The 24,282-nt window shown below is 37.6% G+C and overlaps 1 protein-coding gene across 16 annotated transcripts in view; it reads left to right on the top strand.

Moving 5' to 3' along the window:
- Nucleotides 1-24,282, top strand: part of LYST (lysosomal trafficking regulator) — a 229,791-nt gene that overhangs the window by 100,944 nt on the left and 104,565 nt on the right. For 14 of the 16 annotated variants that reach the window (XR_016219016.1, XR_016219018.1, XR_016219017.1 and 11 more), the window contains 8 exons: nucleotides 1,154-1,399; nucleotides 4,282-4,455; nucleotides 6,857-7,006; nucleotides 8,732-8,869; nucleotides 12,966-13,164; nucleotides 17,645-17,776; nucleotides 21,169-21,796; nucleotides 22,773-22,950. Coding sequence is in view for 12 of the 16 variants with exons in the window: in XM_008268236.5 (XP_008266458.4) it covers nucleotides 1,154-1,399; nucleotides 4,282-4,455; nucleotides 6,857-7,006; nucleotides 8,732-8,869; nucleotides 12,966-13,164; nucleotides 17,645-17,776; nucleotides 21,169-21,796; nucleotides 22,773-22,950 (1,845 nt within the window). In the remaining 4 variants the exon portion in view is untranslated. Of the gene's footprint in view, nucleotides 1-1,153; nucleotides 2,505-4,281; nucleotides 4,456-6,856; nucleotides 7,007-8,731; nucleotides 8,870-12,965; nucleotides 13,165-17,644; nucleotides 17,777-21,168; nucleotides 21,797-22,772; nucleotides 22,951-24,282 lie in introns of all 16 variants that reach the window. The other 2 variants (XM_089311622.1, XM_089311621.1) reach the window with 1 other exon arrangement.

The following is a 24,282-nucleotide window of genomic DNA, read 5'->3' as shown; positions in this document are numbered from 1 at the left end:
TTTAACTTTTATTTAATGAATATAAATTTCCGAAGTACGGCTTATGGATTACAATGGCTTCCCCCCCATACCGTCCCTCCCACCCGCAACCCTCCCCTTTCCCACTCCCTCTCCCCTTCCATTCACATCAAGATTCATTTTCGATTCTCTTAATCTACAGAAGATCAGTTTAGTATACATTAAGTAAAGATTTCAACAGTTTGCTCCCACACAGAAACATAAAGTGAAAAATAATAGATGATTTTTTAAATGATGATGAAATCAGATCAGACCTATTGTCATGTTTAATCCCAGTGAGAGCCAAGTTGGGAATTGATCATTTCTTTCTTTTTCTTTTTTTTTTTTTTTACAGAGGATCAGTTTAGTATACATTAAGTAAAGATTTCAACAGTTTGCACCCCCATAGAAACACAAAGTGAAATATACTGTTTGAGTACTCATTATAGCATTAAATCTCAATGTACAGCACATTAAGGACAGAGATCCTACATGAGGAGTAAGTGCACAGTGACTCCTGTTGTTGACTTTACAAATTGACACTCCTGTTTATGGCATCAGTAATCTCCCTATGCTCCAGTCATGAGTTTCCAAGGCTATGGAAGCCTTTTGAGTTCTCCGACTCTTATCTTGTTTAGACAAGGCCATGGTCAAAGTGGAGGTTCTCTCCTCCCTTCAGAGAAAGGTACCTCCTTCTTTGAAGACCTGTTCTTTCCACTGGGATCTCACTCACAGAGATCTTTCATTTAGGTCTTTTTTTTTTTTTTTTTTTGCCAGAGTGGGAAGACCTAGTTTAGAGTCATTTTCAAACGAGAAGCCAGGCAGTGAGCAAATCCAAAACCAAAAATTTTAGGTAACTTGACCTACAGTTCTCAATATTGTAAATCCTTAGAACAATGCCTGGTGTGTAATGAGTATGGTATAAGACTTAGCAGTTATTAGTTGTAATTATGTCTAATTTCATACATATTCTAAACTGCAATAAAACTGATCATTTCCTTTGTGTGGAACAGCCTTGTTTCTCCTGTTTGTTTAGCAATTGTTTTTTTTTTAAACAAAGAAAAAGATTAGTTGTGTGTGTTTTTACTTTGAGATGTTTATTTTCTAATTAATAATATGCCTTTTAAATTTTGTTTCAAAATAATTTATGTTTCAGGAAAGTCTTTCAGTTGTTTATACAACTTACTGTCCTGCTCAGTATACCATCTATGAGCCAGTGATTAGACTTAAAGGTCAAATGAAAACCCAACTCTCTCAAAGACCCTTCAGCTCAAAAGAAGTTCAAAGCATCTTATTAGAACCTCATTTTCTAAAGAATCTCCAGCCTACTGAATGTAAAACTATTCAAGGCATTCTGCATGAGATTGGTGGAACTGGTATATTTGTTTTTCTCTTTGCTAGGGTAAGAATTGCTATATTTTTTTTAAAAGAAAAATGACTTAATTCATTGATAAAGAGTGTTTTGGATTACAAAAAATAAAGCTGTGCTAAAACTGTTAAACTTTTAAGATTAAAAAAGTAGCATTAAGGATGTCATCTAGTTTTTTATCATAAGATTTCTTCTAATTTAAGAATATTTTAGGAGTTTTCTAATATCCAGAAATATAACTGAAACAATTAACTGTTAAATGTATGAGATTTAAAGTTGTAAGTGCTGTAGTAGTGACACAAAATAAATGTTTTTATAAAATAAAGTTTTTGAAACGTATTCCTTAAAAATTTCCAATGTAGGGAGAAAAAAAGACAAGGTAGATTCTAAAAATGTAATTTATTTGGGTTTGAAGTATTTTGAAAGAAGAGAAGTACAGAAAGTTTGACTCAAGCTGTAAATACCATTTTAAAACAAGTCATTTAATTATCTTTTCTGTTTAGTTATTTGAAGGCAGGAACAGTATCTTCCCTGACACAAAGTTGGCAGTCAGTAGCTATATTGACTATTTCATGCGTTGCTGAAATCTGTAACAGGAGACACAAATAGTCTCACTTTGCTGTGAACCATTTCTGTTTCCTCAGAGTCCATATCTCTGTTTCATTGAAGCAGCTTTCATCTTGCGTCATCTTCATAATGTCCTCTTCATTTTATCCCTAAGTATAATAACTACAATATTATTGCGATTTTCACATTGTCTCCCTAACTGGCTTTCTTTCTTTCAATGGGCCCACCTTTGATTAATTTTGCCTTAAGAGGCATAATTGGTATTTGTTACTGTTAGCATTTGACCCACTATACTCTGTAAACTGTCTTTCCTTCTCCTTTAATATACTTTTTTTTTTTTTTTGCATTTAGTATCTTGTTAAATAGATTTTCCCCTAGTGTTTTCTTTTTTTAAAGATTTTATTTATTCGAAAGGCGGAGTTACAGAGAGAAAGGGAGCAACAGAGAGAGAGAGAGATCTGCCATCTACTGGTTCACTCCTCAAATGGCTGCAAGGGCCAGGGCTGGGCCAGGCAGAAGCCAGGAACCAGGAGTTTCTTCTGGGACTCCTACGTGGGTAACAGGGGCTCAGGTACTTGGACCATCTTTTTATTATTATTAATATTATTTTATTTATTTGAAAGACAAGAGTCACAGAGAGAGGTAGGATAGAGAGAGAGGTCTTCCATCTGCTAGCTCACTTCCCAAACGGCCAGAGCTGAGCTGATCAAGAGCCAGGAGCTTCCTCTGGGTCCTGGAAGTGGAGCAGCAGGAACACGAACCAGCTTAACCCACTGCACCATAATTCTAGCCCCTACTCTAGTGTTTTAAAATTAAAAGTTCCTTGTTTAATTTCTCATCAATATTTTTTGAATTTTGTAAAACTTTTGTATGATTTCAAAACGTATAGCCTTGTTTTTTTCCTCTGACATCAAAATATTGAATATAATTTTGTTGATTACTGTTACACAGTGATGAAATCTTAGAGAAAAGGATTATATCTTATCTTACCTACGTGTAAGATCTTGATAATAAGACTATTAAAGTATGTTTTCACCTTTAAAACTTAGAAATTTGTTCAGTATCCTTTCTCCTCATCTACAAAAAAAAATCATTTTCCTTAAAAAACCTTACATGTATATAGCTTCTCTTTTAAACTTAATCTCCGTGGTCCAGCTAGAGAAGCAACCTGCAGCATCCAGTTGCACCATCAATTTTTATTTTAGGCCTTTACCTCTGTTTTGCCTCTGCTCAACCCTAGTCTTCATCCTTGGTTTCCAGGATTTGTCTCTTCTTCTGTTACATGTCCCTAATTCTAGCAGAGAAGGGTCAGAACTGGTTTCTGTGGTCCTCAGGCATTCTTATTGTCCCATTCTTTTTTGCCTTTTGTCCTGTTAATAGGTGTGTGTTTCTTTTAGTAGCTGTCAGAAAATAGTGGTTCATCTGAAGTACAAGGCACAGGATGTGGTTTTTGCTTGTGTGTCCTATATCTTCAACTTTTCAGTAGGCCTTACAAGGCAGGCACAAGGAACTTCAAAAAGTTTATGGAAAATGGAATTAAAAGATAAGTTTTGGGCTGGCGCCACGGCTCAATAGGTTAATCCTCCACCTAGCGGTGCCGGCACACCGGGTTCTAGTCCCGGTCAGGGCGCTGGAGTCTTTGCCAGTTGCCCCTCTTCCAGGCCAGCTCTCTGCTGTGGCCCAGGAGTGCAGTGAAGGATGGCCCAAGTACTTGGGCCCTGCACCCCATGGGAGAGCAGGTTAAGTACCTGGCTCCTGCCATCGGATCAGCGTGGTGCACCGGCCGCAGCGTGCCAGCCGTGGCGGCCATTGGAGGGTGAACCAACGGCAAAGGAAGACCTTTCTCTCTGTCTCTGTCTCTCTCACTGTCCACTCTGCCTGTCAAAAAAAAAAAAAAAAAAAAGATGTTTTGGTGCTAAAATTTTCAAATCCATGCATTAGTTTTTCATAATAAGCATTTTTCACAAACTTTTTGAAGATGCCTTGGAAAATGCCTTTTAACTTCTTGTCTCCCACAGCATGTAATGCAGAGCCTATTTGTTGATTGACTGATTTATTGAAAACTTGAAGCATTTTTCTTATGTTTCAGGTCACTATTATAAAATGCCACTGACCTCTAAGGTTGTTAACGTTATTTTAGCTTGTTCATAGAAGTATATTTGAGAGACTAGAAAACATGGGATTTATGCCTTTCTCCCAGTTTTGTTTCTCCACATTTGTAGTTATAGTACATACATTTAAAAATATACTGTCATAGAAACTGATGGATTGAAATTGTAGAACAGCAGACAATATGTTAAATTTTTATTCTCAACATATAAGAGAAAAATGCATCTACTTTTTTTTAGGTTGTTGAACTCAGTAGCTGTGAAGAAACTCAAGCACTAGCACTGCGAGTTCTACTCTCATTAATTAAATACAACCAACAGAGAGTACATGAACTAGAAAATTGTAATGGGCTTTCCATGATTCATCAGGTGTTGATCAAACAAAAATGCATAGTTGGCTTTCACATTTTGAAGGTATGACCACATCAAGTTTATTCTTATAGTTTCATGTGCGCTGTTACTCATCTCTTCATCAAAGTCTTCCAAGAATATTTTTATGTTTCAGATATTCTTTCTTTATTTTTTATTTATTCATTTATTTATTGACAGAGTTAGACAGTGAGAGATAGACAGAGAGAAAGGTCTTCCTTCCATTGGTTCACCCCCCAAATGGCCGCTAAGTCCGGCGCGTTGTGGCCGTTGCGCTGCACCAATCCGAAGCCAGGAGCCAGGTGCTTCCTCCTGGTATCCCATGAGGTGCAGGGGCCCAAGCACTTGGGCCATCCTCCACTGCCTTCCCGGGCCACAGCAGAGAGCTGGACTGGAAGAGGAGCAACCGAGACAGAATCCGGCACCCTGACCGGGACTAGAACCCGGGGTGCCAGTGCCGCAGGCGGAGGATTACTAGCCTAGTAAGCCGCGGCACCAGCTTCAGTTATTCTTTAAGAAAATGGGGGGTGGGGTGGGGACAGGTGTGCATCGTGGTGTAGTGGGTTAAGTCGCCACCTGCAACTCCAGTATCCCTTATAGGTGCTAGTTTTAGTTCTGGCTGTTCCATTTGTGATCCAGTTCTCTGATGATGCACCTGAGAAAGCAGTAGAAGATGGCCCAAGTCCTTGGGCCCCGGCATCCACATGGGAGACCTGGTCGAAAATCCTGGCTCCCATTGTGGCCATTTGGGAAGTGAACCAGTGAATCAAAGATATCTCTGTCTCTCCCCTCTCTGTAATTCTGACTTTCAAATAAAATAAATAAATCTTTACAGATTCTGTCCCGGTTGCTCCTCTTCCAGTCTAGCTCTCTGCTGTGGCCAGGGAGTGCAGTGGAGAATGGCCCAAGTCCTTGGGCCCTGCACTTGCATGGGAGACCAGGAGAAGCACCTGGCTCCTGCCATCAGATCAGCGCAGTACACCGACTGCAGCGCTCTGGCCACAGTGGCCATTGTTGGGTGAATCAATGGAAAAGGAAGACCTTTCTCTCTCTCTTTCACTGTCCACTCTGCCTGTAAAAAAAAAAAAAAATATATATATATATATATATATATATATGAAAGAAAATAGAGGGAACTCCTTAGAATGTATTTACTCAAATGTAGGTGCTTTTTAAGTTGTTTTTTATCATTTAAATAATTATACTTTTCTTCTTATTAAAGCACATTAGAAAAGTATGAAAGAAAAAGAAACTCACAGTATTTTAGATGTAAATGGCCCATAGTTGTCTTTCAGGCCAGCCCCTCATTCTGTAGCTTGATAAAGTTATTTGCTTTAGTTCCCACAGTGCTGGTAGAGAACCCAGTTCCCCAGAACTAGACACATAATACTTCATTAGGCAATGCTGCTAGAGAGTTAGGAATTATTATTATTATGGAAATATAGAGAGACAGAGACAGACAGACAGCTCCTGTCTGCTGGTTCATTCCCCAGATGCCTATAACAACCAGGGTGGGAGCCAGGCCAAAGCTGGGAACTGGCAACTCAATCTGGGTCTCCCACATAAGTAACAGAAACCCACTTGAGCCATCTTGACCTGCTTCCAAAATTAGTTTTTTGTTTATTTGTTTGTTTGTTTTTAAAGATTTATTTATTTATTTGAAAGGCAGAGTTACAGGGAGAGAATCTTTTGTCTGCTGATTTACTCCGCAAATGGCTATGTCCACTGATTTACTCCCCAAATGGCTGCAGTAGTCAGGGCTGGGCCAGGCTGAAGCCAGGAGCCAAGAGCTTCATCCGGGTTTCCCATGTGGGTGCAGGAGCCTAAGCACTTGGGCCATCTTTGGCTGCTTTCCTAGGTACACTAGGAGGCAGCTGGATTGGAAGTAGAGCAGCTGGGACTCGAACCAGCACCCATGTGGGATACCAGCATGCAGTGGCTTAACTCACTGCTTCACAATGCCAGTCCCTAGAATTTTTAAAGTCACAGATATCTAGGTTAGTTATCCCATTGTCACCATTTATTTAAACAAGTTTCTAACTAAAATCATTTGGTTATGTTGTAAATTTTTTTTTCTGCAGGTACTGCTAGTAAGGAAAAAGTTGATTTCTATACCCCCATCTTCTTATCGTATCAAAATCTATATATTTGCAGCAGGAATTCTTAAATCCTGATGATTAATTCAATTTAAAAATAAAAAACAATGTGTTTTGTTTTAATCCATGTTTGAAACTGAGTAATCATAAATATTTGAAAGTTCTAGATTTCGTATTTATTTGAATTGTTTTACAAAACAAATTAAAGGTACTTTGTGAAATGTTGAATTATTTACTGGTTTTCTCTTGAATTTAATATTACAGCTGTGAATATTTAAACCCCTCCTTCTGTTGAATTTTTTGATTAATTAATTATTAATGCATCTTATACTAATACTGATTTTCAATAGACCCTTCTTGAAGGTTGCTGTGGTGAAGAAATCATTCGTATCAATGAAAATGGAGAGTTTAGGTTGGATGTAGAGTCTAATGCTATAATCCAAGATATTAAACTGTTAGAAGAGTTATTGCTTGACTGGAAGATATGGAATAAAGCAGAGGTATGTAATGTGCACTTTATTCTATTTTAAAAATTGTAGCAAAATGTACATAACATCAGATTTACTGTCTTACTTAAGTGTACATTTCATTAAATACATTTATAATTTTATACAACTGTCAACACTATCCTTCTTCATAACATTTTTCATCTTATCAAATCAAAATTCTGTTGCCATTAAACAATAACTCTCTTCTTCTCCCAGCTGTTGTCAGCCGCCATTCTACTTTTTGACACTACAGTTTTTGGAATCATCCATTATTCACCTTTTTTGTGATTAGTTTGTTTTACTTAGCATAATGTCCTCAAGATTTATCCATATTGTAGGATGTATCAATATCTCATTCCTTTTTAAGGCTGAATAATATTTTATTGTATGGATGGACCACATTTTACTTACTTATTCATCTTTTGGGGAACACTTGGATCACTTCCACATTTTAGGTGTTACAAATAGAGGTGTATACTTCTAAATGATTATTTAACCATTACTCTGAAGAAATAAATTTACCACTTGAATGTAATGTGAGTTAGCAATGGTAATTTGTAAGTTATTGTCTTTTGCAACATCTATCTTAGATCTAGGCACAAATCTCAACATCTTGAATGGATGAACTGGGCTTCACAAGGACCCAGCCAGGGAATGAGTATAGAATTGTGTCCTTTCTGCCCCAGTTTTAAAATTTTAATGGGATAGTCTTCTTAGTTCTAGTGTAGAATGTTCCCCCTATGTGTGGCAGGGATCTAGTAAGTGTTGGTGAGTTTTGTAAGATTAGATTGTATAGAATTAATTACAGTATAACAGCATTATCATCAAACATAATTATCTGAAAAAAAATTCATAGAATATGCCTTTAGAATTTTTATTAAATTGATTATCTGCAGGGCTGGTGTCTGTGGCACATCAGGTTAAACCTCTGCCTGTGATGCCAGCATCCCATATGGGTGCCTGTTCAAGTCCCAGCTACTTCACTTCCTATCCAGCTCCCTGCTAAATGCCTGGACCAACAGCTTAAGATGGTCCCAGTGCTTAGACCTTTGCAACCTCCAGGAAGACCCAGATGGAGTTCCAGGCTGCTGACCCAGCACCTTCTGTTGCAGCCATTTGGAAAGTGATCAGTAGAAGGAAGATCTCTGTCTCCCATTCCCTCTCTCTCTCTCTCTCTCTCTCACTGTGGCTCTCCTTCTTTCTGTGTGTGACTTTGCATTTCAAATAAATAAAATAAATCTTTTAAAAACTTAAGTAAGATTGATTCTTTTTTTTTTAAAGATTTATTTTTTATTTACTTGAAAGGCAGAGTTAGAGAGAGAGGAGGAAAGACAGAGAGAGAGAGAAAGAGAGAGAGAGAGAGAATCTTCCATCTGCTGGTTCAATCCCCAAATGACCTGGGAGTCAAACACAAGCACTCCAATATCAGATGCTGATACTAGGCCAATGCCCACCCCTGCCTGGCTAATTTACCTTTTGAAAATACTTATGTAAATATATCACTGAATGCCTCAAAGAAATATAATAAAAGTATCTAATACAATATCACATTCATCATATGTTTTTAGAAATGATCCGTTGACAACAGAAAATAGGGAATACATTTTAAGTTTTGCTTTTTTCAGACAAATTTAACCTTTGACACTGAATATATACATATATATATATAATGTTGAATTGTTTTAAACAATTTGATAATGTAGCTATGTGTTAATATGTATATGTTTATTTTCTCAGCAAGGTGTTTGGGAAACTCTGCTAGCAGCTCTAGAAGTCCTTATCAGAGCAGAACATCACCTACAGAGGTTTAATATTAAGCAGTTATTGAAAGCTCAAGTGGTTCACCGCTTTCTACTGACTTGTCAGGTTTTACAGGTATTTTTCATGAAACTTTACTTTTGGAGATATTTGCTATAGTTTCTCTTTAATAACTCAGTACTGTAGGCATCAAATTTTCATGGAACTTTCAGGGGGATTTTTTTCTCTTTTCTATCTTCCTTCCCAGGCTTTCCTTCAACCAATAGGGGGTTTTCAACTCTTACGTCTCACAGTTTGATCTTCATACTGTTGTCATTCCTTTCTCAATAACAAGAGAATTGCAACTACTGTGCTGGAGATATTTATCTTCATGTAGGGGTATAACAATTTTATAGTCTGTTAAACATCAACAATAGTTGATGAATTTTAACTGGTTTTATATTATTTAAATTGCAACTGCTGAAGTTCTATTTTATATGCTGTAATTATCATTTTGAAAAATATATCCAAAATATTATGTTAAAAAGTGGCACTAATTTCACCACTCACATTGTAGTGCCTGAGCTACAGCCTGGCCTCTAGTTAAATTTTTTTTCTCTGCTTATATTCACTTGGTGGTTGATTGGACTATTTTCCAATTTTTTTTTAAATGTTGAGGCATCTATTAGAATTTTATCATGTTAGGTAAGTACAGTTGTTCCATTAACATAAATAATATTTTATGTTTTGAGCACCTTTGTGTTTGTGGCATGAGGGACTTCTCTTTATAGTTGGGCTAAAATCCAGTATCTGTGACAACATCCCTGTGAAGGCTCATAGGACCTGGCTGATACTCAAGCCCCATCTGATGCTACTCAGTGCCCTGGCTTTCTTTCCTTTTGTTAAAACAAGGGGGCTTTTTCCTATCTCAGGATACATGATGTTGTTTTTGTCTTAAAATTTTTTATCACATTCTTTTCATCTAACACTTGACTTTTCTTCATGCTTCACACAACCTTCCTCAGAGAAGCCTTCCCTGCCTTTTCCATCTAAATGAACCTCTTCCCCTTTATACATTTACTCTAATTCTCTTTACATACAATTTGTTAGTTTTGGGTTGTTTATGAGATTATATTTTCTTTTTATTAATCTCCTTATGGCAAAGATATTTTTTTTATTTATTACACTGTAACTGTAGTACCTGGTACTCAGAAGCACTAAATAATATTTCTTTAGTGGATGAATTCTTAAAAAACAAAAACATTTTATTGCCCTTCTTGATCTCTGTGGAAAATTAGATTATTATCTTCAGAAATTCATTATGGTGATTTCTCAGGTCCCTGGCTTACTGAATGTTTTATGCATCATATACTTACCAGTTTTCTTATATATCCGTTTTGAAATTTATTGACCAGTTTGCAGTGAGTCCATGTGACAGTATGATATTCATTTTCTTGTCAGACACGTAGCATTTGCTAATTTGGAGATTTCAATATATATTTTCACTTCCATTTTATTTACCAAAATGCCAGAAAAATCCAGGTACCAATTATTTTCCCGACATGCATATTTTTCTTAGCACTTCATTCAAAGAGCCCATTTACCAAATTAACACCTTTTTTCAAGCTTAGTTTTATGTTAGATGCTATAAGAATATTTTATTTTTTAAGGTTTTATTTATTTGAGAGGTAGAGTTACAGACAGAGGAGAGACAGAAAGAAAAGTCTTCCATCCACTTTTTCTTTTAACTTTTTTTTTTTTTGAAATACTTGAATTTTGCTTTTTTATTGTCCCAGCAAATGTTACACTAGAGAAAATGATTGGGAAAATACAAATAGGTTCGTTTAACTTTTATTTAATGAATATAAATTTCCAAAGTACAGAATATGGATTACAATGCCTTCCCCCCATAACTTCCCTCCCACCCGCAATCCTCCCCTTTCCCACTCCCTCTCCCCTTCCATTCACATCAAGATTCATTTTCAATTCTCTTTATATACAGAAGATCAGTTTAGCATATATTAAGTAAAGATTTCAACAGTTTGCACCCACATAGAAACACAAAGTGAAAAATACTGTTTGAGTACTAGTTATAGCATTAAATCACAATGTACAGCACATTAAGGACAGAGATCCTACATGAGGAGTAAGTGCACAGTGACTCCTGTTGTTTACTTAACAAATTGACACTCTTGTTTATGGCCTCAGTAATCACCCTAGGCTCTTGTCATGAGTTGCCAAGGCTATGGAAGCCTTTACTACCCAAATGGCCTCATTGGCCAAAGCTAGGCTGATCTGAAGCCAGGAGCCAGCAACTTCTTCCAGGTGTTGCATGCGGGTACAGGGTCCCAAGCACTTGGGCCATCTTCTACTGCTTTCCCAGATCATAGCAGAGAGCCATATCAGAAGAGGAGCAGCCAGGAACAAACTGGTGCCCATATGGGATGCCAGCACTGTGGGCAGAGGCTTAGCTTACTGCTTCACAATACCGGCCCCTGTAGGAAGTATTTTAAAAAATGAATTTAGTCTTTACCTTAAATATATCTGAGTGTCTTTGGCATTTCAGGAAGAATAAATTGGTAGTGTATTGGATGTGAGGCCGTTTTATTAGCTGTGAGCACAGTGAACCAAAATAGTGATAAAAATAATAATGTAAAAGTAGGGATCAAACATAAAAGAAATTATAAAGACAATCAATAGGGCTTGATTCTGCATAAATGAGAGTTCCAGGAAGAGTCAAATATAATATAAAATTTTAATCTGGGAGAGTAGAATAATGATAACATCATAAAAAAAAACAACATGTAAATTTTGTAGTTTTTTTTTCTTTTGTAGTTTTTTTTTCTTTTCTTTTCTTTTTTTTTTTTTTTTTTTTTTTGACAGTGGACAGTGAGAGAGAGAGACAGAGAGAAAGGTCTTCCTTTTGCCGTTGGTTCACCCTCCAATGGCCGCTGCGGCCGGTGTGCTACAGCTGGCGTACCACGCTGATCCGATGTCAGGAGCCAGGTACTTATCCTGGTCTCCCATGGGATGCAGGGCCCAAGCACTTGGGCCATCCTCCACTGCACTCGCTGGCCACAGCAGAGAGCTGGCCTGGAAGAGGGGCAACCGGGACAGAATCCGGTGCCCCGGCCGGGACTAGAACCCTGTGTGCCAGCACCGCAAGGCAGAGGATTAGCCTAGTGAACTGCGGCGCCAGCAAATTTTGTAGTTTTACATTCTATGTTTGAGATTATAGCAGATTGTTCAGTACTTTTTAGTTTCTGATTCAGCAGTATGTAGAGAAAGGAAAGATAAGGAAATTTCTCTTCTATACCCTTGTTCTACAAGCCAGTTGCTACCTACTGGGGAAGTGGAATTGGAAGATAGAAACAATTTATTTCTACTTCATCTTTATTTTTAGTAATTACTCAGAATTCTGCCAGTCATCATTATTACAGGCAATATATGGTACAGTAGAAGAAGCTCATAGAACTGAGTTTGAGCTACAATTGTTTACTCATATATTTTCTGTGTGCTTTCTGTTAGTTAAATAACCACTTGGAGTCTTATATTCTAGAAATGAGAAATAAAATGCTGTTGTGAGAAAGGACTTTGTAAACTGGGGCACGTTATATTTATTTAACTAGTTTTGTCTTTCATAAACTTTCCTTCCATTATCCCGTAGTAATAGTAGTAGTAGTAGTAGTAGTAGTAGTAGTAGTAGCAGTAGTAGTAGTAGTAGTGAAAGAAAAGCAGTAATAAAAGTGATGATAGTACTAATAATAACTAATTATATTTATATGGTACTTAATATGTGTGAGACGCTATTATAAGAGTTTATGGCATTTAATCCTAATAATAATCCTATCAAATAGCAATAGTATTATATACCTGTTATAGACCAGAAAGTAAGGTATGGAGATAAGTAGCACACCTAAGATCACACAGCAAGTGAGTGGAGGAGCGAAAATGTAAACCAGAGCTGAATGGCTTCTGAATCCATGCTTATGAGTATTGAAATATAACTTTGCCATAATTCCTTAAGATAAATGGGTTAGAATTAAATTTCCATCAGTTTTAATGAAATTTTAATGACAAAATTGGCATGAATTGAGCAACACGATTTAATGGTAAATATGGTCAGACTGCAGTAATAACCAACAGAATTCTGTTCTAAAAAGAGTATTTTGTGTTAGTAAAAAAAAAAAGTGAGTTGACAATTCTCTTTAGGTTTGATTTTTTTTTTTTCCAGGAACATAAAGAGGGGCAGCTTACATCCATGCCCCGAGAGGTTTGTAAATCATTTGTGAAAATTATAGCAGAAGTCCTTGGATCTCCTCCAGATCTGGAATTGTTGACAATTATCTTCAATTTCCTTTTAGCAGTTCACCCTCCTACTAATACTTACGTTTGTCACAACCCCACAAACTTCTACTTTTCTTTACACATAGGTAAGTATAATCATTTTTGTTAGATCTTGGTTATCGCCACTTTCATTTTCTTATTTTTGCTTGATACACATTTGTTTGATAGCCTTTGAATGACATCTGTGTCCTAGAAGCTACCCTAATTATCTACAAGGGCTGGAAAAGGGTGGCAGATTTACAGAATGAACCAGATATGATCCCTGCCTTCAAGGAATATAAATGCCAAGAGGAGAGAAGAGATTTACATTCAACTAAATTACAATTTTAGAGTTATTTAGTAAGGAGAGTTTCATCAGACCATTCTGGGGAGAACATATTGAATAGACTACATGATATCTGATATAGGCATTAAAGAGTTTAAGTAGAATTTGATAGGTAGATTGGAGAGTTAACATTGCAGATGAAGAGTGGGAAAAATAAAAAGAAAATAATACATAATGAATTTACCTAAGTATTGAAGATTTACAAAGGAGTGGTAAGAAATACGAGGCAGTATTGTAGTACATTGGGTTAAGCCACCGCCTGTTAGGCCACAATCCCATATCTGAGTGCCCGTTGAATTCTCTGCTGCTCTGCTTCTGATCCAGCTCCCTGGTAATGCCTGAGAAATTAGCAGATGATGGCCCAAGTACCTCAGCCCTGCCACCCATGTGGGAGACCCAGATAGAGTTCTAGGCTCCTGGCTTCGTCCTGACCCAGTCCTGGCCACTGCAGCCATTTGAGAGAGTGAAGCAGGCCATCTCTCTGTGTGTCTCTTCCTCTTCCTCTCTCTCTGCCTGTCAAAAAAAAAAAAAAAAAGAATCTTAAAAAAAAAAGAATGCCAAGATTTTATTAAATGAGTCCTTGAATGTAAGGCCAAAGAATTTGAACTTATATTTTAGTTAGAATTCATTAAATGAGGTTTTTTTTTTATTTATTTGCATCAAAGGGATATAAATAAATTATTGCAGTAGGATTCAGGAATGAGAAACTAGGAACAGCAGACCAATTATAGTAATCTATGAAAGACAAAATAATAGAATATGGGCATGGTAGAAATGAAATTAGAAAGGAGGAAAAATGGGGGCTGGCGCCGTGGCTCACTTGGTTAATCCTCTGCCTGTGGTGCTGGCATCCCATATGGGCACCGGGTTCTAGTCCTGGTTGCTCCTCTTCCAGTCTAGCTCTCTGCTGTGGCCCGGGAGGGCAGTGGAAGATGGCTCAAGTCCTTGGGCCCTGCACCCGCATGGGAGAGCAGGAGGAAGCACCTGGCTCCTGGCTTCGAATCAGCATAGCATGTCAGCTGTAGCAGCCATTTGCTGGGTGAACCAACGAAAGGAAGACCTTTCTCTCTGTCTCTCTCTCACTGTCTAACTCTGCCTGTCAAAAAAAAAAAAAAAAAAAAAAAAAAAGGAGGAGGAGGAAAATTGGAGCAATGGAAAGATTAGAATGGAATGACTCTGGGAATGTTAGAGAAACATGATAATATTGCATGCGAGCTATTCTGTAGTCATTCATAGTTAATTGGAAAGGAAAGGTATGACATGGGGGAGCTTTTAAGGACTTCCTCCACACAGAAGTGAATTGAAGCTCACAATAGGTGAGACTGGGCAAGAGGTGGTGGGGTGGGAGGTGACAGTGGGGGGAGGAGAGATGTTTAGAAAGAAGAGGAATCTAAGGATAGAAATATAATAATACTACTATTTAGAGGGTATCCAAGAGAGAGGAATCAGTCCAAAAGAAAGCATAAGGACCAGCATTGTGGATCAGTGGATTAAGCTGCTGGCTGTGACACTGGCATCCTACAGGAGCACAGGTTAAAGTCCTCTGACTACTCCCCTTCCAATACAACTCCCTGCTCATTTGCCTGAGAAAGAAGCAGCAGATGGTCCAGTGCTTGGGCCCCTGCCATTTATAGAACTCTACTGGAGACCCAGTTGGTGTTCCTGGCTCCTGGCCTTTTGAGACCATTTGGGGAACGAACCAGCAGCTGCAAGGTCTTTCTTTCTCTGTCTCTCCCTCTAACTCTGCCTTTCAAATGAACAAATAAACCTTTAAAAAATATGAGAGTTTTTAAAGAACTACAAAAATGTAGTATGGTAAGAAAGGCAGCAAAAGTGAACTTATAAGAAAGCTAAACAATAAATTTAGAGTAAGAAATTGGTTGTACAACAGCTATTTTAAGAAATGAAATAAGTGAATAAAATGAGCAACAGCAAAAGTCCAAGTGAAATCAGGTAGCATTGGTTTTTTTTTTTTAAAGATGTATTTATTTATTTGCAAGTCAGAGTTACACAGAGAGGAGAGGCAGAGAGAGGGAGAGAGAGAGAGGTCTTCCATCCGATGGTTCCTCTCCAGATAGCTGCAATGGACGGAGCTGCGCCGATCCGAAGCCAGGAGCCAGGAGCTTCTTCTGGGTCTCCCACGTGAGTGCAGGGACCCAAGGACTTGGGCCATCTTCTACTGCTATCCCGGGCCATAGCAGAGAGCTGGACAGGAAGTGGAGCAGCCGGGTCTCGAACCAGCGCCCATATGGGATGCTGGCGCTTCAGGCCAGGGCATTAACCTGCTGCGCCACAGCGCCGGCCCCAGCATTGCTTTTTGTTTAGGTTCAGCATATTTAGTGGATAGTACTGTGAAAGATTCTGGGAGCAGGACATGGATAAAATATGGTCCCCTCCCATAAGAGATTTACTGCCTAGTAGAGGGAGTGACATAAACAGTAATTATAGCACACCATATGGAAAGTACAGTGATGGAGAACTCAACGTTGTGTTTTCTGGTAGCATGGCACACAACAAGGGCTGAGGGAATATTTCCTGGAGGAGGCAATTCCTGCTCTGAGTCTTAAAGGATGAGTAGGAATCAAAGGCCTTCTAGGCAAAAGAAACAGCATGGTAGGGAGCTATGAAAAGTCGGTATTGCTGAAATTTAATATAAGAAACAAGACTGGGGAAGGATCTGGGGACAAATTGTGGATGTTCTTGTAGATAAGAAGCCCAGACTTCATCCAAGGTGTCTAAACAGGCAACAGAAAGGCACTGTAGGTTTTAAACAGGAGTTGACATGTGTGAAAGAGAATTCTGCTAACTGTGAGGATTTGAGGGTAACAAGATGTCCATCAGGGATATCATTTAGAAATTTATGATAGTAATCCAGGTGACAGATGATAAAGCCTATTTTGTAACACTATGGTAGGGTAAAGAAGAATTTAAGAAACAGAAAGTAGTCAGTGGAACCTGGTGACTGACTTGATGGGGATAAAGAAAGATATTGGTCAAGCATGGCTGCAGCTTTTTTTTCTTCCTTAATATTTATGTATTTACTTTCATTTATTTGAAAGGCAGAGTAACACAGAGAGAGAAAGAGAGAGAGAGATCCTCCATCTGCTGGTCCACTCCCAAATGACTGCATTAGCCAGAACTGGGCCAAGCCAAAGCCAGGAACCTCGAATTCACTCTGGGTCTCCTGTGGGTGGTAGGGACCTAAGTACATGAGCCATCACCTACTGCCTTCCAGGGTGCACATAAGTAGGAAACTAGATCAGAAGCAGAGGTAAGAATCAAACCCACGCAGTGGATTATCTGCTGCACCATAGTGCCCACCCTAGTTACAGGTTTCCACATGGGAAATGGGTGCTTTTGAAAAACTAACCAGAAAACAAAACTGGATTAGATTTAAGGCACAAAAAGGATTCAGAATTTATTGCATTTGTGGTACATTTAAGAAATCAAGCAGTTGAAATCAGAAAGGAAGATTAAGCTGGAAGTATTAGTTTAAGAGTCATATTAGACATTGAAGAAGTATATAAATATATAAGACACAGTCTTTTCCTCAAAGAATAAACATAAGCAATCTCCTTGGCAAGATTGTAATAATGTATAAAAAGTGAACATTTAAATGTTAATCCATAAAAATAATTCTCTTTTATGTTTTTAAACATTTATTTATTTATTTGAAAGGTAGAGTTACAGAGAGGAAGAGACAGAGGCACAGAGAAAGAGAGATCTTCCATCTGGTGGTTTATTCCCCAAATGGCCACAATGACCAGGGTTGGATCAGGGTGAAGCCAGGAGCCAGGAGCTAAATCTGGGTTTCCTACTTGGATGTAGGGGCCCAAGTACTTCAGTCATGTGCTGCTGCTTTCCCAGGTGCATTAACAGGGAGCAGAGTGGAAGTGGAGCAGCTGGGACCTGAACCCGTACTCATATGGGATGCTAGCATTGCAGGCAACAGCTTTACCCATTATGCCTCAGTGCCAGCCCCAACAGAAGTAATTCCAAGTATACTTTTAATTCAAAGGAAATAGAAATTAGTATGACCAGTGATAATCAACAACACACATAAAACCTGTAGTAAGAAATTGTAGAGTATAAGTACTCATATATAATGTGTGCACTAAGTATGCCATATCTGTGAAAATTTTTTCATCAAATTTTGTATTTAATGATATTTTCTTTTAGAGTTATATTTTTTCATCCTTTTAAAAATTTTTTTTCTGTCTCAAAAATTTTTTTGATTATAGATGGCAAGATCTTTCAGGAGAAAGTACAGTCAATCATGTACCTGAGGCATTCCAGCAGTGGAGGAAAACCCCTTATTAGTCCTGGATTTATGATAATAAGTCCATCTGGTTTTACTGCTTCACCACCTGAAGGTAAAAAATAGTAGTAAAGAAACTATAGCCCTTTCTGCTTAAGTTTTTAATATTCATAGATAATTAAATGTCACAGATTTTGGATATATAGTACAACCTGATATTCAGACTAAAAAAGTAGAAGATGAAACTTAAAGATTATAGCACATATTTAAAGGATCATTTTAAGTACCCTCTGGTATCAGTAACTCACAATCTAGAAAAAGTTCTTGGAACTTAGAAAATGGGTAAGATTCCTGCTATCTTGCTCTTTCATTGTCTGTTTTCTCTCATCATAGTCGTTTGCTTTTCATTGTGCTTCTGGTTTATTTTCCCATTTTCTTCATAAGACTTTTTTGTTTTGTTTTGCTGTTGTTGTTTGTCTTACTCTCTTCTACTTAAGTCCATCATTCTAGATGGTTTCACTTGCCAAAAGAATGGCCATATAACACTACAACCTCACATTCCTTGGCTTAGGGGACCTTTCCCTCTGTTTATCCACCAGTCTACACACATCTGTCTTGGACTTTACCATCATCAAAAAATCTTCCAAACACCTCAGAAGCTCCAATATCCCACTCTATCTATGTGACCAATTTTTAAATCACATATTTCACTTTGGAACTTTTTTCCCACCGGAAACCTTTTATTTCAGGAATTACATGCTTCATGCATTTCATAAATACAACTTTAGGAACATAGGGGTTCTTCCCACCTTACCCACCCTCCCACCCCTCTTCCTCCTCACTCTCCTATTCCCATTCTTATTTTTCACTAAAATTTATTTTCAATTAACTTTATATACATATGGTTAACTCTATACTAAGTAAAGAGTTCAACAAATAGTATGAGAAAAAAAACCTATTCCTCAACAGTTGAGACTATTCAAAGTCATTGCATCTCAAAAATGTCAATTTCTTTTTTTTTTTTTTTTTTTTTTGACAGGCAGAGTGGACAGTGAGAGAGAGAGAGACAGAGAGAAGAAAGGTCTTCCTTTTCCGTTGGTTCACCCTCCAATGGCCGCCGCAGCCGGCGCGCTGTGGCCGGCACACCGTGCTGATCTGATGGCAGGAGCCAGGTACTCATCCTGGTCTCCCATGGGGTGCAGGGCCCAAGCACCTGGGCCATCCTCCACTGCACTCCCTGGCCACAGCAGAGAGCTGGCCTGGAAGAGGGGCAACCGGGACAGAATCCGGCGCCCCGACCAGGACTAGAACCCGGTGTGCCAGCGCCGCAAGGCGGAGGCAATTTCATTTCTATAGATTACCTTTTAGATGCTCTGTTAGTTATCACAGATCAGGGAGAACATATGGTATTTGTCCTTTTGGGACTGGTTTATTTCACTAAGTATGATGTTTTCCAGTTTCATCCATTTTGTTGCAAACAACAGGATTTCATTTATTTTTTTACTGCTGTATAGTATTCCATGGTGTGCATATCCCATAATTTCTTTATCTAATCTTCAGTTGACAGACATTTGAGTTGATTCCATATCTTAGCTATTGTGAATTGAGCTGCATTGGAACATTTTAAAATACAGTCATGCCCCGTTTCTTCAGGTCTTTTGTACAGAATAGTCTGGCAGGTTTAGCCCTCCAGCCAACCAGCGAAACAGACTCCTTTGGGGAGTTCTGACATGCTGAAAAAAAGCAAAAAGGATGCATTCTTCCTCTTTGATCCATTCTTTAGTAACAAACTGTCTTTCAATTTTTTTTTTTAATTACTTTCCCAAATTCCCTTTGCTTCTACTTTCTCTGTGCAGCCTAGATCCTATTAGCCCATAACTTCCAGTTTGCTTCACACTAACTTTAGCCACATTGTCCTCTTGGCCTTTTGATATTCTTGACTTGAACAGCCCTAACCTTGCTTTAGTCCAACTGGCCTTACACTGCTGAAAACTGTAGTGGGGCTTTAAATGATTCTCTGTTATTTTTCTGTGTGTTGAGAATTATCCCTCTTCTACTTCTATAGTAAGTATATTCAAGTCTTTAAGTCTTTAATACTTTTCTGTCTTAATTTACCCTAAGGAGAATACTTCATCTTTACTTTCACAGAAAAAAAAAAAATGTAAAAGTGTCCTAATTTAAGCTGACCATACATCTTTCCCTTTCCTGACTACTGTCCTTTTCCATTCTGAAATGTTGCTTTTATTTTTGGTCCAGCCTAGCTTTATCTATAGCTCCACCACTAAATATTAAGTAGTGTAAGATAGAGAAGTGCATAGAACTTGGTATCTGGATTTAAATTATGTGTGTCACATGTCACTTTGAAAGATTTTCAAATACAATCATGTTTTTCCGGGTCCTCTACACAAAATCTTTTGGCAACTTTCACAACTTCTAGTCAAAATTCAGAAATAACTAGAAAAACCTTCTGAGCTATAGTGCCTAAAAGCCTGTGCTATACAGCTGTTCATTCAGTGTCTGTTATCTCTATATAAAACTGCTTCTCAAATCTTAACATGCAAAAGAAACCCATCTGGACAGCTTGTTAAAACAGATTCCTAGGCCTCTTCCTCATACATACAGTTTCAGAATATGTAGGCTGGAGCTTAAGAATGTGAATGTCTAACAGTCACGCAGGTGATACTGATGCACATTATGTTGGTCCACAAACCATACTTTGAGTAGTATGCACTAATGTCCCATGTACTTACAGTAAGACTGATTTTTCTAGTCTTCTCCTACATAGAATATTAGAAGTGATAAATTGAACTTTAACATCAGAAACGAGAATATTATTGCTTCTCACTAATAGCAGCAAGAGATGATGACAGGAATGGAGAGAATAGAGTGAGAGAGAGAACTGTCGAAGGCAATTTAGTGTAGTAATAACTACTGCTCTTTATTGTGTACCTATTATATGCCAGGTCCTATGCTAGGTGCATCACAAGTAAGATCTCACTTCACTCTTAAAGGGATCCTGCAAAGTATTCTTAATCCACATTTTATATTTGCAGAAACTAACACTCATCTGATGCATTTCCTTGATTTACTTTTGCCACCTGACTTATAGAACTGTCATTTGAATCCAGTTATCTAGTTAAAGCCTATACTCTTTCTACTGTATCAACCACATCCCGGCAATACTAGCCTGAGATTATTTAAGTCTCTCTTAATTTCACAATAGTAACAATGTTAATCTAATGCATTGGGTCATTCAGCCAATATTGTATTTTGTTAAGGAAACAGGAAAAGACATGTTTTGTAAGGTTTTAATAATAAATAGATAAAAGAAATGTAGTTTAATATGTAATAGTTTTAAACATTATTTACTAGGAATACTAACAAATATGGACTTTTTAACAATGCTGGATAAATAGGCTAGGCCTATGGCTGTGACTTATAGTACAAAAGAGAAATGGTCCCACTAAACAGATTTTTAATTAATATTTTTCTGTTTACTCTTACCAGGAAACAGCTCCTCTAATATTATTCCACAACAAATGGCCGCCCACATGCTGCGTTCTAGAAGCCTACCAGCATTTCCTACTTCTTCACCACTTATGCAACCACAAAAACTGACTGGAAGTCTAGAATGTAGTATTGACAAGTTACAACATATAGCAGATACTTTTGTTGCTACCCACCCAGAGAAACAAAATGCTTTGGGGAGTTCTGACACACTGAAAAAAGCCGAGGAGGATGCATTCATCAGTAGCTGTGAGTCTGCAAAAACTGTTTGTGAAATGGAAGCTATCTTCTCAGCCCGTGCCTCTGTCAGTGGTGTCCCAAAAGGAACACTGGGATTTCCAGTAGTCAAAACAGATCATAAGGAGTTGGGAACAGAACCCAGATTTGATGATGAAAGTCCTGGGGATGAGTCCAGCCCACGTCGACCTGATTACCTAAAGGGACTGGCCTCATTCCAGCGAAGCCACAGCAATGTTGCAAGCCTTGGGCTAGCTTTCCCTTCACAGAACGGATCTGCAGCTGTTGGCCGTTGGCCTAGTCTTGCTGATAGAAACACTGATGATTGGGAAAATTTTACCTTTTCCCTTGGTTATGAGCCAAACTACAGCCGAAATGCAAGTGCTCACAGGTACCTTTGGTGTTTTGTTGTACCTGCCTCTCTTTGTTTTACCTTTCTTTGAAGAATCTCTACCCTTCTAAGAATATTTTTCTTATTTCACTTCTTATAACATATATATGAATAACATACAGAAAGTTGTCTTTCTCCTTATTTTACTATTATGTAGTACTGAATTCCATTTAACCAAAGGCTTAACCATAAATAGCTCCCAAAGAAAAAATATCATGTGCATTATCTAATTATTTCTATTTATTTGAAAGGCACAGTATAGAGAGAGAAGGAGAGACAAAAAGAGAGGGAGAGTGATGTATCTGCTGATTCACTCTCTAAAAACCAGGAGCCTAGAACTCCATCCAGATCTTCCACGTGGGTGAAGGGGCCATCTTCCACTGCTTTCCTAGGCACGTTAGCAGGGATCCATATCAGAAATGGCATAGCCAGACCTCCAACTGATGCTCATGGGATACTGGCATTGTAGGAGGCAGTGTAACCTGCTACACCATGATGCCAGCCCTGGTCTATTTATAGTTATTAGAGAAAAACTCTTTAGTTCAGGAAAATGATAATATTTATTGTTCTCATTGTCCAGTGAAATTTTCTGTGAAGATGGAAATGTTATTTATGTGGTCAAATATAGTAGACAATAGCTATATACGCCTATTGAGCACATGAAATGTAGCTGGTGTAATTGAAGTACTGAATTTTAAATTTAAATAATTTAAATAACATAAGGGGCAGTGACTAGACTACTATAATAGATATCATAGATATAGAATACAATAACATTTAGTAGATTATATACCTAAAAAGTTCAGTGATAAGAAGTGATGGTAAATTTGTTAATCACAGTTAACATCTCTTAAACCTTATGAACATTTGTTTCACATGTTAAAATTATTACTATTCATCACAGTTCATAAGATAATCATCATGTTCTTTTCTCCCTGCTGTTGTTTTAGTAAGACATTTTTGGTCTCTGTTCTAGTATAACTGAAGACTGTTTGGTACCTATATGCTGTGGGTTATATGAACTGTTAAGTGGACTTCTTCTCATCTTACCTGATGTTATGCTTGAAAATGTGATGGACAAACTTATTCAAGCAGATACTCTTTTAGTCCTCGTTAACCACCCATCACCAGCTATACAACAAGGAGTTATTAAAGTAAGGACAAATACTAAACAAGTGTTATTTTATTTCAGAAAAATAAGTATACATGGAACTTAAAATTTTGAGTATGTGTTAAAGTAGACCTAAATCTTTACTTTATACTTAGAAATAATGAGGTAATGTAGTTTGTTACTTCTTACTCATATTTTTGTTATATAATTTTAAATCCTTCTCCATATGATTCTATGCTGATTCATATAAACTGTATGTTTAATACTAAATCCACATACCTGAACATTGAATCTATTTCACAAAATTACCAAGGTATACATTGGAAATCTCTTGAATAGTTTAGTATTAAATTTCAGATATTTACTTTTAATCTCAGTTCAGGTGTCACCACTTCCAAGAGGCCTTCTCTGATTACCTTGTCAAAACCACTTCCCTGAAGTCTCGTTCTTTATTTATTCTATAGTAGTATCCTGGTTATGTCTTGTAATTATCTTTTAAATGTATCTGTGTAGTTATTTTCTTACTCTCCCACACTGGAATATCAACTCCATTAGGGTAGGTATTTTGTGTCTAGTGTATAATAGGTACTAAGTATATTATCAAATGAATGAATGAATATTTGATATGAGTGGTTCCCATTAGAAGAAAACCTAATGTTGGAATGGCCTTTAAAGATTCTCATTACCTTTAGTTTGTCTGGGTATAAGTATTTAATCACATACAGTGTTTATTGAACTCACCTTTAATGTGGAAGCAGTGGTCTAGTTGCTATGTGCGATATAAAGAGGAATGATATAAGTTGAGTTTATAGTCTAGTGAGAGAGAGTCATATCCTCAGCTAAGTGAAATGTAAGAAACTCAGTGATGAGTACCGCAATGGCAGTATTAATAAAGAAGAATGGAAGCATAGGGGAAACATATTTCTGTTGAGGGAAGCAAGGAAGGATTCATGTAAAACATGCCCTTTGTATTATGTGTAAACGTGGTTTTTTAAGCAGGACAATAAATAGTTATGTGCTTGGGAAAGAGCACTCTGTCACCACTATGATTAAAGGGGAGAGAGAGGTGAAGTATTGTATGTTAGCAGGTTAGCATAGTATTACAGGGGGAAATTAGAAGAGTTCCTCATTTGGAATAATGAATCAAAAGATAGACATTCATTGGAATAAAAGAGAATGTGTACATGTGTTCCATTTAAGAAGCTAAAGAAGGGTAGGAATTCCAACGTGTGCTCCTAGTGCCCTGTTTTTTCCCTCCAGAATTAAGCACAGATGTTTTGTTTATACTTAAGTAAGGCTTCATGCTTATCTTATCATGGAAGTATTGAGATCATGGAGATGGAGTCATTAAAAATCCACAGTAGTCAGAGATAAA

The sequence above is a fragment of the Oryctolagus cuniculus genome, chromosome 13 (genome assembly GCF_051225735.1).
Source record: "Oryctolagus cuniculus isolate XC-2025 breed Fujian yellow rabbit chromosome 13, ASM5122573v1, whole genome shotgun sequence".
NCBI classification, from domain to species: Eukaryota; Metazoa; Chordata; class Mammalia; order Lagomorpha; family Leporidae; genus Oryctolagus; species Oryctolagus cuniculus.
Note: the sequence above shows the minus strand (reverse complement) of the source record. Positions and strands in the feature narration are given on the sequence as shown.